Genomic DNA, 17,067 nt, shown 5'->3' with positions numbered 1-17,067 from the left:
TTCAGAGGAGGACAGTATGCTACTGTAATTACAGTCAGCCTGGACTAACTCATTTCCTTTGCATTACTACATATTTTAGTGGCCGTGTTTAGCTTTTAAAAGTGAGCAATTATCCAGGATTAATCAATACAAAATCACACAGTTTAGTTGTATTTTCCACAGATGTTTTTTTCATACAGTTATATGAAGTGAAACCAGTGCAGAGATGGAAAATGGATATTAAACTATTTTCAAGCTGCTTTTATTAAAACAATTCTGTATTTAAAGTACAGAATAACCTGAAATTACCTAAATGTGTCTATAAAAAAATATTGTAAAAAATAAAACATGTTCTGTCAGTTCAAATAGCTTGTGATGTTGATGGAATGCTAATACCCAAACCAACGGTGATGAGGGTCAACAACATGAAGATACCAGCCAATACATTAACCCACCTGCTTTCCTCAAGGGTGCTTAAAGGGACAATTCACCCCATTGTATGAATACACCTGGCAAACTTTGACTTGGAGGGTGAACTATCTCTTTAACGGTGTCAAAATGAGCCGTGTCTTTAAAACTACTGCACGGGCAAATTAAATTCACTGATTGAAGAGAACGTTGAAAACAGACTCCTTCTGTCTGCGTTGTTTTAACTTCCTCTTTTTCTGTTTTCTTTATTTTATTTTTCTGCCAAATATACCACCAAGACAATAAGTTAGAGATAGAAGTCAAGTCAGCTCCACAGACGGTCATTTTGTTTCAAATTGCATAACTATGAAATATCTAACCTGACATGTCCTATACAACAATATTCGTCAAATGTACAGTTGAAGTCGGAAGTTTACATACACCTTAGCCAAATACATTTAAACTCAGTTTTTCACAATTCCTGACATTTAATCCTAGTAAAGATTCCCTGTCTTAGGTCAGTTAGGATCACCACTTTATTTTAAGAATGTGAAATGTCAGAATAATAGTAGAGATAATTATTTATTTCAGCTTTTATTTCTTTCATCTCATTCCCAGTGGGTCAGAAGTTTACATACACTCAATTAGTATTTGGTAGCATTGCCTTTAAATTGTTTAACTTGTGTCAAATGTTTTGGGTAGCCTTCCACAAGCTTCCCACAATAAGTTGGGTGAATTTTGGCCCATTCCTCCTGACAGAGCTGGTGTAACTGAGTCTGGTTTGTAGGCCTCCTTGCTCGCACACGCTTTTTCAGTTCTGCCCACACATTTTCTATAGGATTGAGGTCAGGGCTTTGTGATGGCCACTCCAATACCTTGACTTTGTTGTCCTTAAGCCATTTTGCCACAACTTTGGAAGTATGCTTGGGGTCATTGTCCATTTGGAAGACCCATTTGCGACCAAGCTTTAACTTCCTGACTGATGTCTTGAGATGTTGCTTCAATATATCCACATAATTTTCCTTCCTCATGATGCCATCTATTTTGTGAAGTGCACCAGTCTCTCCTGCAGCAAAGCACCCCCACAGCATGATGCTGCCACCCCCGTGCTTCGCAGTTGGGATGGTGTTCTTCGGCTTGCAAGCGTCCCCCTTTTTCCTCCAAACATAACGATGGTCATTATGGCCAAACAGTTCTATTTTTGTTTCATCAGACCAGAGGACATTTCTCCAAAAAGTACGATCTTTGTCCCCATGTGCAGTTGCAAACTGTAGTCTGGCTTTTTTATGGCGGTTTTGGAGCAGTGGCTTCTTCCTTGCCGAGCGGCCTTTCAGGTTATGTCAATATAGGACTCGTTTTACTGTGGATATAGATACTTTTGGACCCGTTTTCTCCAGCATCTTCACAAGGTCCTTTGCTGTTGTTCTGGGATTGATTTTCACTTTTCGCACCAAAGTACGTTCATCTCTAGGAGACAGAACACGTCTCCTTCCTGAGCGTTATGACGGCTGCGTGGTCCCATGGTGTTTATACTTGCGTACTATTGTTTGTACAGATGAACGTGGTACCTTCAGGCGTTTGGAAATTGCTCCGAAAGGATGAACCAGACTTGTGGAGGTCTACACATTCTTTTCTGAAGTCTTGGCTGATTTCTTTTGATTTTCCCATGATGTCAAGCAAAGAGGCACTGAGTTTGAAGGTAGGCCTTGAAATACATCCACAGGTACACCTCCAATTGACTCAAATGATGTTAATTAGCCTAGCAGAAGCTTCTAAAGCCATGACATCATTTTCTGGAATTTTCCAAGCTGTTTAAAGGCACAGTCAACGTCAATGTAAACTTCTGACCCACTGGAATTGTGATACAGTTAATTATAAGTGAAATAATCTGTCTGTAAACAATTGTTGGAAAAATTACTTGTGTCATGCACAAAGTAGATGTCCTAACCAACTTGCCAAAACTATAGTTTGTTAACAATAAATTTGTGGAGTGGTTGAAAAACGAGTTTTAATGACTCCAACCTAAGTGTATGTAAACTTCCGACTTCAACTGTACCTTGGCCATTCATTTCCTTTGTCACATACTCTAGTCTATAGTGTATGGTTGGAACTGTGTTAACCCTAAGCTCTAATGTACTGCTGCCTGACCGTCTCACAGTCTTTTGCCTTGCAGTCTGACAGGAGATGACATCTTAGAGCAGGGGTAGCCAATCCTGGTCCTGGAGGGTCGCAGCATGTGCAGGCTTTTGTTCCAGCCCAGCTCTGTGTTAATGTTGGGCGGAAACAAAACCCTGACCTAAAGACTCTATATGAGCGGTTCTCTACCACCATCCATGGTAGATGTGTACTAGCAGAAACCACTGTTGTACTGGACACACAAACAACATGACGAAGTCTGGACTACGGCAACTACACAATGAGACAAGGAGACATGAGTGGGGTTGGAGGATGGGTTTACTACTACTACACTGATATACCTACAGCTCATTGGCCTATAGCAGGCAGTAGGGGTTGGATATGAGGGGATACCTGCTGGATGATGTGATGACGGGCGGTTTGGTTACGCAATGCGACGGGCAGTGGAGGAGGAGGGGGGCGGGGAAACAGTCCAACTAAAACTAAAGCAGGGTGACAGACAGATAGGGACAGGCTTACCATCTGTGTGTTGGTTGTCATTAGCTGAGGAGAGGAAGAGAAGCATAAAGAACAAGCAACATAAAGGTAAGAGGAGGACGAAGAGGAGGAGGAAGAAGAAGAAAATAAAAGAAAGAACTGGAGGCCGGAAAACTAAAACTAAAAAATCTGATGTTCAAAGGAAATAAAGCAAAAACAGGCAAATCAAAGCAATCCAAAAGGTTAAAGTAACATAAATTAAGAAATAAAAAACGATAAACGGCACAGAGAAAGATGTCTGCAGACTCAACATGCTCTCCTTTCGTAGATATGAATGGGAGAGCCGGTCATGCTGTTATGCAAAGGATCACAGGTGAATCTGCAGGCCAGGAGATCTTATGTCACCCATTTACCTAAAATCACCACACTTTCCACTGGCCACAGACGTCAGCTGTCCTGACTGAAGTTTTAGAATGTTGTTCACTAACATGAATTCAATGTCAAATGAACTCAAAGGTCCATGTTTAATTGTCGGTAAAAGCTGGGTCAAAACTAGATGAAAAGTATGTACATTGATGACAATTACGTTTTCCACGTTGACAAAACATGGAAACAACATCGATCCAACCTGTGTGTGACCAGTGAACTCACTCATAACCCACAGTGACAATCATCCACTCCACATCACCGGACACTCCTTCATGGCAGTAAAAAAACACTTGGAGAAGTGCAGTATGAACAGACGATCACTATATACTTCACACCAACATATACTCTTTAACGCAGCACTACAGGTAGCCACGGCGACGGTGTCTTTACCTGTCCGTTGCTGGTGAAGGTGCTGTTGTTGAACAGGAAGTAAGCACCAAAGAAGAAGACGACGGCGTCGAACACCCCCAGGAAGGTCCAGTAGATGAAGATGGGCCAACGCAGGAGAGAGTTCTTAGCTATGTCCCTATAGAGAGGACACATTACAGTACACATTATATACAGTAAATATAGGAGGGAGTTCTTAGCTATGTCCCTATAGAGAGGAAACATTACAGTACACATTATATACAGTAAATATAGGAGGGAGTTCTTAGCTATGTCCCTATAGAGAGGACACATTACAGTACACATTATATACAGTAAATATAGGAGGGAGTTCTTAGCTATGTCCCTATAGAGAGGACACATTACAGTACACATTATATACAGTAAATATAGGAGGGAGTTCTTAGCTATGTCCCTATAGAGAGGAAACATTACAGTACACATTATATACAGTAAATATAGGAGGGAGTTCTTAGCTATGTCCCTATAGAGAGGAAACATTACAGTACACATGATATACAGTAAATATAGGAGAGAGTTCTTAGCTATGTCCCTATAGAGAGGACACATTACAGTACACATGATATACAGTAAATATAGGAGGGAGTTCTTAGCTATGTCCCTATAGAGAGGAAACATTACAGTACACATTATATACAGTAAATATAGGAGGGAGTTCTTAGCTATGTCCCTATAGAGAGGACACATTACAGTACACATTATATACAGTAAATATAGGAGGGAGTTCTTAGCTATGTCCCTATAGAGAGGAAACATTACAGTACACATTATATACAGTAAATATAGGAGGGAGTTCTTAGCTATGTCCCTATAGAGAGGACACATTACAGTACACATTATATACAGTAAATATAGGAGGGAGTTCTTAGCTATGTCCCTATAGAGAGGACACATTACAGTACACATTATATACAGTAAATATAGGAGAGAGTTCTTAGCTATGTCCCTATAGAGAGGACACATTACAGTACACATTATATACAGTAAATATAGGAAAGAGTTCTTAGCTATGTCCCTATAGAGAGGACACATTACAGTACACATGATATACAGTAAATATAGGAGGGAGTTCTTAGCTATGTCCCTATAGAGAGGACACATTACAGTACACATGATATACAGTAAATATAGGAGGGAGTTCTTAGCTATGTCCCTATAGAGAGGAAACATTACAGTACACATTATATACAGTAAATATAGGAGGGAGTTCTTAGCTATGTCCCTATAGAGAGGACACATTACAGTACACATTATATACAGTAAATATAGGAGGGAGTTCTTAGCTATGTCCCTATAGAGAGGACACATTACAGTACACATTATATACAGTAAATATAGGAGGGAGTTCTTAGCTATGTCCCTATAGAGAGGACACATTACAGTACACATTATATACAGTAAATATAGGAGGGAGTTCTTAGCTATGTCCCTATAGAGAGGACACATTACAGTACACATTATATACAGTAAATATAGGAGGGAGTTCTTAGCTATGTCCCTATAGAGAGGAAACATTACAGTACACATTATGTACAGTAAATATAGGAGGGAGTTCTTAGCTATGTCCCTATAGAGAGGACACATTACAGTACACATTATATACAGTAAATATAGGAGGGAGTTCTTAGCTATGTCCCTATAGAGAGGACACATTACAGTACACATTATATACAGTAAATATAGGAGGGAGTTCTTAGCTATGTCCCTATAGAGAGGAAACATTACAGTACACATTATGTACAGTAAATATAGGAGGGAGTTCTTAGCTATGTCCCTATAGAGAGGACACATTACAGTACACATTATATACAGTAAATATAGGAGGGAGTTCTTAGCTATGTCCCTATAGAGAGGACACATTACAGTACACATTATATACAGTAAATATAGGAGGGAGTTCTTAGCTATGTCCCTATAGAGAGGAAACATTACAGTACACATTATATACAGTAAATATAGGAGGGAGTTCTTAGCTATGTCCCTATAGAGAGGACACATTACAGTACACATTATATACAGTAAATATAGGAGGGAGTTCTTAGCTATGTCCCTATAGAGAGGACACATTACAGTACACATTATATACAGTAAATATAGGAGGGAGTTCTTAGCTATGTCCCTATAGAGAGGACACATTACAGTACACATTATATACAGTAAATATAGGAGGGAGTTCTTAGCTATGTCCCTATAGAGAGGACACATTACAGTACACATTATATACAGTAAATATAGGAGGGAGTTCTTAGCTATGTCCCTATAGAGAGGACACATTACAGTACACATTATATACAGTAAATATAGGAGGGAGTTCTTAGCTATGTCCCTATAGAGAGGAAACATTACAGTACACATTATATACAGTAAATATAGGAGGGAGTTCTTAGCTATGTCCCTATAGAGAGGACACATTACAGTACACATTATATACAGTAAATATAGGAGGGAGTTCTTAGCTATGTCCCTATAGAGAGGAAACATTACAGTACACATTATATACAGTAAATATAGGAGGGAGTTCTTAGCTATGTCCCTATAGAGAGGAAACATTACAGTACACATTATATACAGTAAATATAGGAGGGAGTTCTTAGCTATGTCCCTATAGAGAGGACACATTACAGTACACATTATATACAGTAAATATAGGAGGGAGTTCTTAGCTATGTCCCTATAGAGAGGACACATTACAGTACACATTATATACAGTAAATATAGGAGGGAGTTCTTAGCTATGTCCCTATAGAGAGGAAACATTACAGTACACATTATATACAGTAAATATAGGAGGGAGTTCTTAGCATTGTCCATATAGAGAGGAAACATTACAGTACACATTATATACAGTAAATATAGGAGGGAGTTCTTAGCTATGTCCCTATAGAGAGGACACATTACAGTACACATTATATACAGTAAATATAGGAGGGAGTTCTTAGCTATGTCCCTATAGAGAGGAAACATTACAGTACACATTATATACAGTAAATATAGGAGGGAGTTCTTAGCTATGTCCCTATAGAGAGGACACACAAGAGATCCATGTTATCTGATGACCAGACACCTGAGCATACTGCTTGCATTACATTAGTCTATTATACTATGTATTTGGGGATTGAATTAGATGGTTCTATGTTTTTCCATTCATCTGTAGATTTCTTTCAATTCATACTAATGTCTGACACATTTAGATTTTGGGGTGAATTGTTCCTTTAACCAGAAGAATTCCAAGCTAACATCAATCACACTTTCTATTACTCTCTCGAGCTAAAACAGCATTCCTCCACCACAACCGTGAGCAAGGCAGCATTGATTTAACAGTTAGCTGACAAATCTAGGCATGGAGGAATGACCTGATGCCAGTGACATGCCTTTCTGCCTGCTGCGTTGTTAAAGTCTAAGTTTTCCACACAATTACCCACAGGTAGCTAGCAGGAAAATTGAGTATTGATTGTCACCAGGCAGAGAGAGGAAAAGCAAACAAAAACATGTACCGGCAACACCACTGAGCAATGTGAGCTTTATATATATGGATTCACAAACAAGTGAGTCTACGTGATTCTATTATAGCATCTTGTAACGCCTTATAACATCTTGAGAATGCGGATTCGGCTGTTGTTTAGTAACAGCGTTCATATGGGGAGAGAGACAAAGTCGCAGTTTGCCAAGAGCTGATAGGATTTTCCAAGTATCTACCTCAGTATGTTCTGAGAAAACGCTGTGGAAGAGATCAACTGAGGAACATTCCCAATGTGAGATGATCTGAGAGTCTCTCTCTCTCTCTGAACCCTACGGAGATGTATCACATCCCACTATTGCATCCTGGGACATGCAGTTTGTGGGTAACACTTACCTGTAGAGGGAGGGGTCTTTCTTGAGGATGTCCATGTTGATGTGCTGCTCGATGAGGCTGAAGAGCAGGATGGGCAGAGAGGTGAAGCTGATGTTGTACAGCGTCAGATAGGCTGTGTCATACAGCGGCTGGAGGGAGACAGGATGGAGAGAACAGCCAAGATCAGTCATTTAAAACTATATTTATATCTTAGTAATTTATCATGCATTCTTAACCAGAGAAAAACAATGACAACTTCTCCACAAAGTCATAGTTTAAAGTACTAGAATTTTGGGCACATCTTTTATGTACCTGTTGGGAGAAGCCACAGAAGAACTGGTAGAGGAACTGAGGGAAGATGAAGGCGACGTTCTGAGGAAAAAGAAAATAACAAAGTTTTAATGCTTAATCATCAGTAGCCTGTGTATTCCCCATAGCATGTTACATTTACTGAGAAAACACTCACTTTGTAGAAGAAGTACTGGACGAGCTCTGAGATGCGGATGTAGTAGTAATGTCCGTGAACCAGCAGCATCTTCTTCAGGTGTTTGAACTTTGGGATGGCGTAGTCACTGTTCCGCGCCGCCTGGCGACCCTCTTTACCCATGATGCCTTGGGGGAAGATAGGACTGAGCGCTTTTACCATTTGTTAGGTGAGTCATATACATGAATAAAAAAATATCAAAACTATATTCAAATATATATATAAAATCAACCAAAAGCCTAGGCAATTTAAATCGTATTCGAATTAAAATAACTTTATTGAAGAGAGGTCCATTTACAGTGAACAGGGTAATACTAACCGATGCCCACGTGAGCCTCCAGGATCATGCTAACATCATTAGCTCCGTCTCCAATGGCTAGCGTGATGGGGTGTTCTGGAGACGCTTTGATCAGCTTCACAATCTGGCAACACAACATTTCAGGATCAGCGAGATAACAGTTTTTAAATCTGTATAATTCATCAAGAAGATATGTCTTTGTTTAAAACAATCTTTGTAAAGAGAGTTAGAGCCAAACCCACAGACGTTGTTATATGAACCTAACCACTCTTGTGTATTAACGTGACAGAGAGGATACATATAGTAGTAAGACTTCCTGGGTGAAGGTCACGCCATATTACATCACAGCCCATATCCCTCTCCCTCCTAGCACAGCGGAGGAGAACTAGAGGGAAGAGTGGTATTGTGCAGTAAGAGATAGTAACAGTCATGTCAGACAGAGCTCAATAGAACTCCTCAGTAAGAGATAGTGACAGTCATGTCAGACAGAGCTCAATAGAACTCCTCAGTAAGAGATAGTAGCAGTCATGTCAGACAGAGCTCAATAGAACTCCTCAGTAAGAGATAGTAACAGTCATGTCAGACAGAGCTCAATAGAACTCCTCAGTAAGAGATAGTAACAGTCATGTCAGACAGAGCTCAATAGAACTCCTCAGTAAGAGATAGTAACAGTCATGTCAGACAGAGCTCAATAGAACTCCTCAGTAAGAGATAGTAGCAGTCATGTCAGACAGAGCTCAATAGAACTCCTCAGTAAGAGATAGTAACAGTCATGTCAGACAGAGCTCAATAGAACTCCTCAGTAAGAGATAGTAACAGTCATGTCAGACAGAGCTCAATAGAACTCCTCAGTAAGAGATAGTAACAGTCATGTCAGACAGAGCTCAATAGAACTCCTCAGTAAGAGATAGTAACAGTCATGTCAGACATATGCTCAATATAATATACTGTAACTCCTCAGTCCCCAAAAATGTATCCTATGACAGGTGGGGTCTAATGTGAGAGAAAGAGCGAGAGAAGAGAGGGAGAGAGAGACAAAAAGATACTGGGTCGGAGAGAAATAGCGAAGTGGAGAGACGGATAGAGAGAGGGAGAGAGGGGCAATAGTCTGGAGTGGCACTAATTGGTGACCAGAGACCAGAGGCGGGGGAGGGAGGGGAGGGAGGGAGGTAGTGGAGTCCACTAGAGAGGTAAAATATCAACCAGCTCAACACTCCATCCGACTGTGTCAGTGCATCCTTCAGTTAACCTAGCCATGACGGATCACATGACTCGAAAGTCATGTTGGTCGGAAACAGCTGTGGAAACGTGTCGTATGAAATAACAAGGCCTGTTAGGCTACCTGTGCTTTCTGGAGGGGCGCCATCCGGCAGCAGAGCACAGCACTGCAGTTCCTGCAGATCTCCAGGAAGATCTCCTTGTAGTTCCCCTGACTGGAGTCCTCCTGACTGGGCTTCAGCACCGCAGACAGGGTGGCCCCATCGATGATCAGACCGTAGTCCACACAGTCAGCAGACAGACTGGGGACACACACACAGAGGGACACACATGCTAATATACACAGTCTTTACCTGACCTTGTGGGGACACACAATTTATAACCATTCAAAATCCTATTTTCCCTAATCCTTAAACCTAACCCTAACTCTAAACCTAATTCTAACCCTAATTCTACCTTAACCCCAAACCCTAACCTTAACCCTAAACCTAACCCTACCCCTAAACCTAATTCTAACCCTAATTCTACCTTAACCCTAAACCCCCTAGACTAACAAAATGTCCCCATTTAGTAAAAGTTCTGTAAGTTTACTATTCTTGTGAGGAATTTCTGGTCCCCACAAGTATGGTTAAATACATCCAGGTGCACGTGTGTATGTGTGTTGGGTTCCCGGCACCCACCCTGAGAAGGTGTCTCTGGTCATGCTACCATGCTGTCTGAGTACAGTTTTTCTCAGGTCAAACAGAGCGTCATGTAGACTCTGCTCCTCGGTGCGTTTGGTGGTCAGCTCCAGTATCTGTGTGGACCGGCGGAACAGCTTGCTAGCGTAACAAGTAGCCGCCGCTGTCTCCATCTTATCCCCGGTCAGGACCCACACCTTCATCCCAGCCTTCTGGAGAGACTCGATGGTGTCTGCTGCCTTGTCCTGGAGCCTGGAGAACAGGCAATATAAAGTCATCAGCAGTCAATGCAGCAACGCTGTACATGGTCATCAGCAGTCAATGCAGCAACGCTGTACATGGTCATCAGCAGTCAATGGAGCAACACTGTACATGGTCATCTGCAGTCAATGCAGCAACACTGTACATGGTCATCAGCAGTCAATGCAGCAACACTGTACATGGTCATCAGCAGTCAATGCAGCAACACTGTACATGGTCATCAGCAGTCAATGGAGCAACACTGTACATGGTCATCTGCAGTCAATGGAGCAACACTGTACATGGTCATCTGCAGTCAATGGAGCAACACTGTACATGGTCATCAGACCAAACGCTGCATTCTAAATCTCTAATTCTACCACATCCATACAAAGCAGATATGATTTGTTCAGGTTTAGATTAGAATGGAATGGAATGGTGCAGACACAAGATGCACAAACAGTTTATAATAAAAGTGCTACAACAACTATCTCCAGTAAGATACACTACATTTTGATAATGGTAGTGCTGCTTTACACTGTCAAAGTATCACTCACTATCTAAATGTAGTTAAGTACAGTACACAGGAGGCTGGTGGCACCTTAATTGGGGAGGACGGGCTCGTGGTAATGGCTGGAGCGGAATCAGTGGAATGGTATCAAATACACCAAACACATGGTTTCCATGTATTTGATGCCATTCCATTGGCTCCGTTCCAGCCAATATTATGAGCAGTCCTCCCCTCAGCATCCTCCACTGGTACAGTAAATTGGCTTTGGAGTGCTGTGTTGACCTGGAGTGGGTTTGTTGCAGCAGCAGTCCAACGTCACAGAACAGTGAAGTCCATAATGAAGCCGCAGTGCAGTTAGGATTCACAGCTCCCTACAGTGCAGCCTGCTGCCTGCCAACCAGCGAATTACTACCACAGCCCAGGAGTCACAGACAAACACACAGACGGACGGACGGACGGACAGACGGACAGAGGGACAGACAGACAGAAAGACGCATACACACATGCACACACACACACACGTGCACGCATCAACATGCACACACAAAGATAGAGGAAAACATGACACACACACTAGCACACACACTAGCACACTCACACACACACACACACACTAACTCACACACACTAGCACACAGATAGACAGATAGAGAAGTGAGTGAGAGAAAGGAACAGTGATGGGCTGTGACTGACTCTCTTTAATGGGGCAGAAGCAGACCTGATACCAGAGTAAAACCGCTGATGTTTTAGCATGACGTCTGTGCTGACAGACAGACAGAACGGCAGTAAGAGACCCCACTTCATCAGCTGCTATGGATGTCTGGCAGAGATCAATAACAGTGGAACTCTAATGTGGTTATCTGCTCATTAGCTGGCTGCACTGGAGCCTGACAGACACAACATATTGACTGACTGACTACTGCCGCTACTGTTCCTGTTGAGGTTAATGTTAGCCTGAGAGACTGCAGTCCTGCAGCTAACTAATATTTCTGGTTTACAGGCTGCTTTGGGAAAGAACAAGTGCCATCACTACAGGAATGCTCAGCCCTATTGCTCAACAATGTGATTAGTTCAATAGCCAACATCACTACAGGAATGCTCAGCGCTTTTGCTCAACAATGTGATTAGTTCAATAGCCAACATCACTACAGGAATGCTCAGCACTTTTGCTCAACAATGTGATTAGTTCAATAGCTAACGTCCTAGACCGGGTCAGTGAGTCCTATTGTCATGAATTAACTAGGCAAACTAGGGCTTGGAGAGTGGGGTTGAGTTTCAGTTGAATACTCTACTGTCACTACTCTACTCCCTGTCTCTCTAGCCCCATACATTGTTAGCTCTAAAAAGAGTTGCCTGTAATATAACTCTCTTCTGTCCAGAATATAGAAATAGAATTAGTAGAAACAATAGATCTAAAATCCACAAGATAGTGGTTCTGATTCTACGTTGTGATTCTAGATCGGTACCTGTCCTCAACAGCGGTGGCCCCCAGAATATAGAAATAGAATTGGGTAGAAAAGACTATGCAGATTCTATGATCCTGTGATTCTACACTGTGATTCTAGATCTGTACCTGTCCTCTACAGCAGTGGACCCCAGAATATAGAAATAGAATTGGGTAGAAAAGGGGCGGCAGGTAGCTTAGTGGGTAAGAGCGTTGTGCCAGTAACCGAAAGGTCGCTGGTTCTAATCCCCGAGCCGACTAGGTGAAAAATCTGTTGATGTGCCCGTAAGCAAGGCACTTAACCCTAAATGCTCATGTAAGTCGCTCTGGATAAGAGCGTCTGCTAAATATGTAAAATGTAAAAGACTATGCAGATTCTATAATCCTGTGATTCTAGATCTGTACCTGTCCTCTACAGCAGTGGACCCCAGAAAAATATCAATAGAATGGGTAGAATAGACAGTGATGATGCTGTGGTTCCAGAACGTTACCTGTCCTCCACGGCGGTGGCCCCCAGCAGTATGAAGTCCTTCTCAATGATGTCATAGGCCTCGGCCAGCTTCCTGTCTCGGTCCTGCAGGGCCAGCTTGGCGCTGTTCAGCAGGTGACACGTCTCCTCGTACTGAGCCACGCTCAACTTCCTGTACGCCACGCATAGTGTCCGTAAGCCCTCCTGAAGAGAGAGAGTGAGAGCGAGAGAGATAATTATGTTATGAGAGGCAAATAAGTTATGCTTTGATATGATTACTGGACACTTTGATGTTGCAATTGCCAATCCGATAAACATTTTTATTCCACTGTTCTGTTTGCTTTTTTCCCAGCTAAAAACAGTCAATGACATAACTGACAGAGCAGTGGGTTCCAAAAAGCTGCAGTTTGCACAGACTGGCATCGAAGGATGTCCCACTGGGCAGAGTTCCCATACCAGTTTAGTCTGTGGCAGTAGACTTATGACCTTGACCTTTCACATAAACAAACACACGCACACACACAAACATGCGTACGTGCACGCAGATGTGCGCACACACACACACACACACACACACACAATGACACGTCAGTTCTGACATTCTCTCAGTGCCAGTCTGGTTCACACCAGCATCCCCGCTGGCCATCCCATTGTAACGTAACCAGGGAAACGCATTCTCCATGACAGTCAAAAGAAACGGGTCGGCGCCGCTGCCAACGGCAACCCAAACTGCATCCAGAATTATGGCAACCAGCCTGTCCTGATTCTGTCAGTGTAGCGTTGGAGAGATTGGGCCAGAGCCATGGATACACAGGGATCAGTAGACTACCTTCCACGTTGGCACCAAACACTCCATAATGACAGTCAATCAAATTCTCAGTTACATTCCATATACAACTGTCTTGGAACTTTTGGTGGCCAACATCTTAAGTAAGGACACTATCAGGACTAGAAAGGACATAATAATCAGTTAGCATTTAGCAGGGTCTACCATACAGCCATATGACAATATACACCTCAAACAAAGCAAAAATGAAAGTCAAAAATGCATTTGAGGTCAGAAACTCGGAAAGTCTGATTTTGGAGATACTTTAGGACAATGGCCTCTAGTGTCTCTTAATGGCTTCAGTGGGTGTATGTGTGTGTGTGTGTGTGTGTGTGTGTGTGTGTGTGTTTGTGTGTGTGTCTGTCCTTACCACAGCGTTGTGCTCCACTCTGGCTTTGACCTGCTCCACCTTGCCAGAGATCACCCTGGGGAAGATGGATGAGTCGGCCCCTTTACAGAACAGGTAGTACTCCCCTGTGGACACACAAACACACACCCACACACACACACACCCACCCACACACAGTTAAAACAGGTTCCTCATTAGCAGAGAGAAGCATCATTAGGTTGCAGCAGTCTGTGGCAGACAACACTAGAACTGTTCATCAGTGAGACTGACTCTACCGTCATTAGTATGCCATCTGCCTGTTGACCCCATCGCACACATACGACCCTCTCTATTAGCATACAGTACAGACACACACAGACACACATATAGGCTTACAGAATAATGACCGGGTTGCCGTAGTAATGACTGCACTCCTCTATAAAAAGCACCAGCCACTCCCATTCAGATACAGATACCTCTAGTTTCTACAGTGAGGGAAAAAAGTATTTGATCCCTAGCTGATTTTGTACGTTTGCCCACCGACAAAGAAATGATCAGTCTATAATTTTAATGGTAGGTTTATTTGAACATTGAGAGACAGAATAACAACAACAAAATCCAGAAAAACGCATGTAAAAAATGTTATAAATTGATTTGCATTTTAATGAGGGAAATAAGTATTTGACCCCCTCTCAATCAGAAAGATTTCTGGCTCCCAGGTGTCTTTTATACAGGTAACGAGCTGAGATTAGGAGCACACTCTTAAAGGGAGTGCTCCTAATCTCTGTTACCTGTATAAAAGACACCTGTCCACAGAAGCAATCAATCAATCAGATTCCAAACTCTCCACCATGGCCAAGACCAAAGAGCTCTCCAAGGATGTCAGGGACAAGATTGTAGACCTACACAAGGCTGGAATGGGCTACAAGACCATCGACAAGCAGCTTGGTGAGAAGGTGACAACAGTTGGTGCGATTGTTCGTAAATGGAAGAAACACAAAAGAACTGTCAATCTCCCTCTGCCTGGGGCTCCATGCAAGATCTCACCTCGTGGAGTTGCAATGATCATGAGAACGGTGAGGAATCAGCCCAGAACTACACGAGAGGGTCTTGTCAATGATCTCAAGGCAGCTGGGACCATAGTCACCAAGAAAACAATTGGTAACACACTATGCCGTGAAGGACTGAAATCCTGCAGCGCCCGCAAGGTCCCCCTGCTCAAGAAAGCACATATACAGGGCCGTCTGAAGTAGTTTGCCCATGAACATCTGAATGATTCAGAGGAGAACTGGGTGACGGTGTTGTGGTCAGATGAGACCAAAATCGAGCTCTTTGGCATCAACTCAACTCGCCGTGTTTGGAGGAGGAGGAATGCTGCCTATGACCCCAAGAACACCATCCCCACCGTCAAACATGGAGGTGGAAACATTATGCTTTGGGGGTGTTTCACCGCATCAAAGGGACGATGGACGGGGCCATGTACCGTCAAATCTTGGGTGAGAACCTCCTTCCCTCAGCCAGGGCATTGAAAATGGGTCGTGGATGGGTATTCCAGCATGACAATGACCCAAAACACACGGCCACGGCAACAAAGGAGTGGCTCAAGAAGAAGCACATTAAGGTCCTGGAGTGGCCCAGCCAGTCTCCAGACCTTAATCCCATAGAAAATCTGTGGAGGGAGCTGAAGGTTCGAGTTGCCAAACGTCAGCCTCGAAACCTTAATAACTTGGAGAAGATCTGAAAAGAGGAGTGGAACAAAATCCCTCCTGAGATGTGTGCAAACCTGGTGGCCAACTACAAGAAACATCTGACCTCTGTGATTGCCAACAAGGGTTTTGCCACCAAGTACTAAGTCATGTTTTGCAGAGGGGTCAAATACTTATTTCCCTCATTCAAATGCAAATCAATTTATAACATTTTTGACATGTGTTTTTCTGGATTTTGTTGTTGTTATTCTATCTCTCACTGTTCAAATAAACCTACCATTAAAATTATAGCAAACATACAAAATCAGCAGGGGATCAAATACTTTTTTCCCTCACTGTATGTTGTAGTATTATACTGGTAGTAATTGTACTATAGTACAGTACCTGTAGTTTCTATGTTCTAGTATTATAATGGTAGTAATTGTACTATAGTACAGTACCTGTAGTTTCTATGTTCTAGTATTATACTGGTAGTAATTGTACTATAGTACAGTACCTGTAGTTTCTATGTTCTAGTATTATAATGGTAGTAATTGTACTATAGTACAGTACCTGTAGTTTATATGTTGTAGTATTATACTGGTAGTAATCGTACTATAGTACAGTACCTGTAGTTTCTATGTTCTAGTATTATACTGGTAGTAATTGTACTATAGTACAGTACCTGTAGTTTCTATGTTCTAGTATTATACTGGTAGTAATTGTACTATAGTACAGTACCTGTAGTTTCTATGTTCTAGTATTATAATGGTAGTAATTGTACTATAGTACAGTACCTGTAGTTTATATGTTGTAGTATTATACTGGTAGTAATTGTACTATAGTACAGTACCTGTAGTTTCTATGTTCTAGTATTATACTGGTAGTAATTGTACTATAGTACAGTACCTGTACTTTCTATGTTCTAGTATTATACTGGTAGTAATTGTACTATAGTACAGTACCTGTAGTTTCTATGTTCTAGTATTATACTGGTAGTAATTGTACTATAGTACAGTACCTGTGGTGGACCTGACGATGACACTCATTCTCCTCCTCACGGAGTCAAAGGTCAATACCTCCAGCAGCTCAAACCTGGATGCAAGAGAGAGAGAGGGGTTGGGTTACTGACCACGCACACACACACACACACACACACACACACACACAAACGGTCAGTAAGATAAACTGATGCCCACAGGCCATGGCTGGAGT

The 17,067-nt window shown here is 42.1% G+C and overlaps 1 protein-coding gene across 1 annotated transcript in view; it reads right to left on the bottom strand.

Moving 5' to 3' along the window:
- Window positions 1–3,777: 3,777 nt before the first annotated feature.
- Window positions 3,778–17,067, bottom strand: part of LOC311109565 (phospholipid-transporting ATPase IH-like) — a gene marked incomplete at its 3' end in the record, with an annotated part of 64,739 nt that continues 51,449 nt past the window's right edge. Inside the window, exons 15-24 of the mRNA XM_084152485.1 lie at window positions 16,874–16,947; window positions 14,210–14,313; window positions 13,036–13,217; window positions 10,350–10,601; window positions 9,794–9,971; window positions 8,473–8,575; window positions 8,136–8,281; window positions 7,982–8,041; window positions 7,691–7,818; window positions 3,778–3,955 (exon numbers count right to left, since the gene is read on the bottom strand). Coding sequence (XP_084008611.1) covers window positions 3,778–3,955; window positions 7,691–7,818; window positions 7,982–8,041; window positions 8,136–8,281; window positions 8,473–8,575; window positions 9,794–9,971; window positions 10,350–10,601; window positions 13,036–13,217; window positions 14,210–14,313; window positions 16,874–16,947 — 1,405 coding nt within the window. The remainder of the gene's footprint in view (window positions 3,956–7,690; window positions 7,819–7,981; window positions 8,042–8,135; window positions 8,282–8,472; window positions 8,576–9,793; window positions 9,972–10,349; window positions 10,602–13,035; window positions 13,218–14,209; window positions 14,314–16,873; window positions 16,948–17,067) is intronic.

Source organism: Coregonus lavaretus (assembly GCF_964263955.1).
Source record: "Coregonus lavaretus genome assembly, chromosome: 35".
In the NCBI taxonomy this organism is placed as follows: domain Eukaryota; kingdom Metazoa; phylum Chordata; class Actinopteri; order Salmoniformes; family Salmonidae; genus Coregonus; species Coregonus lavaretus.
This window is presented reverse-complemented; position numbering and strand designations above follow the sequence as displayed.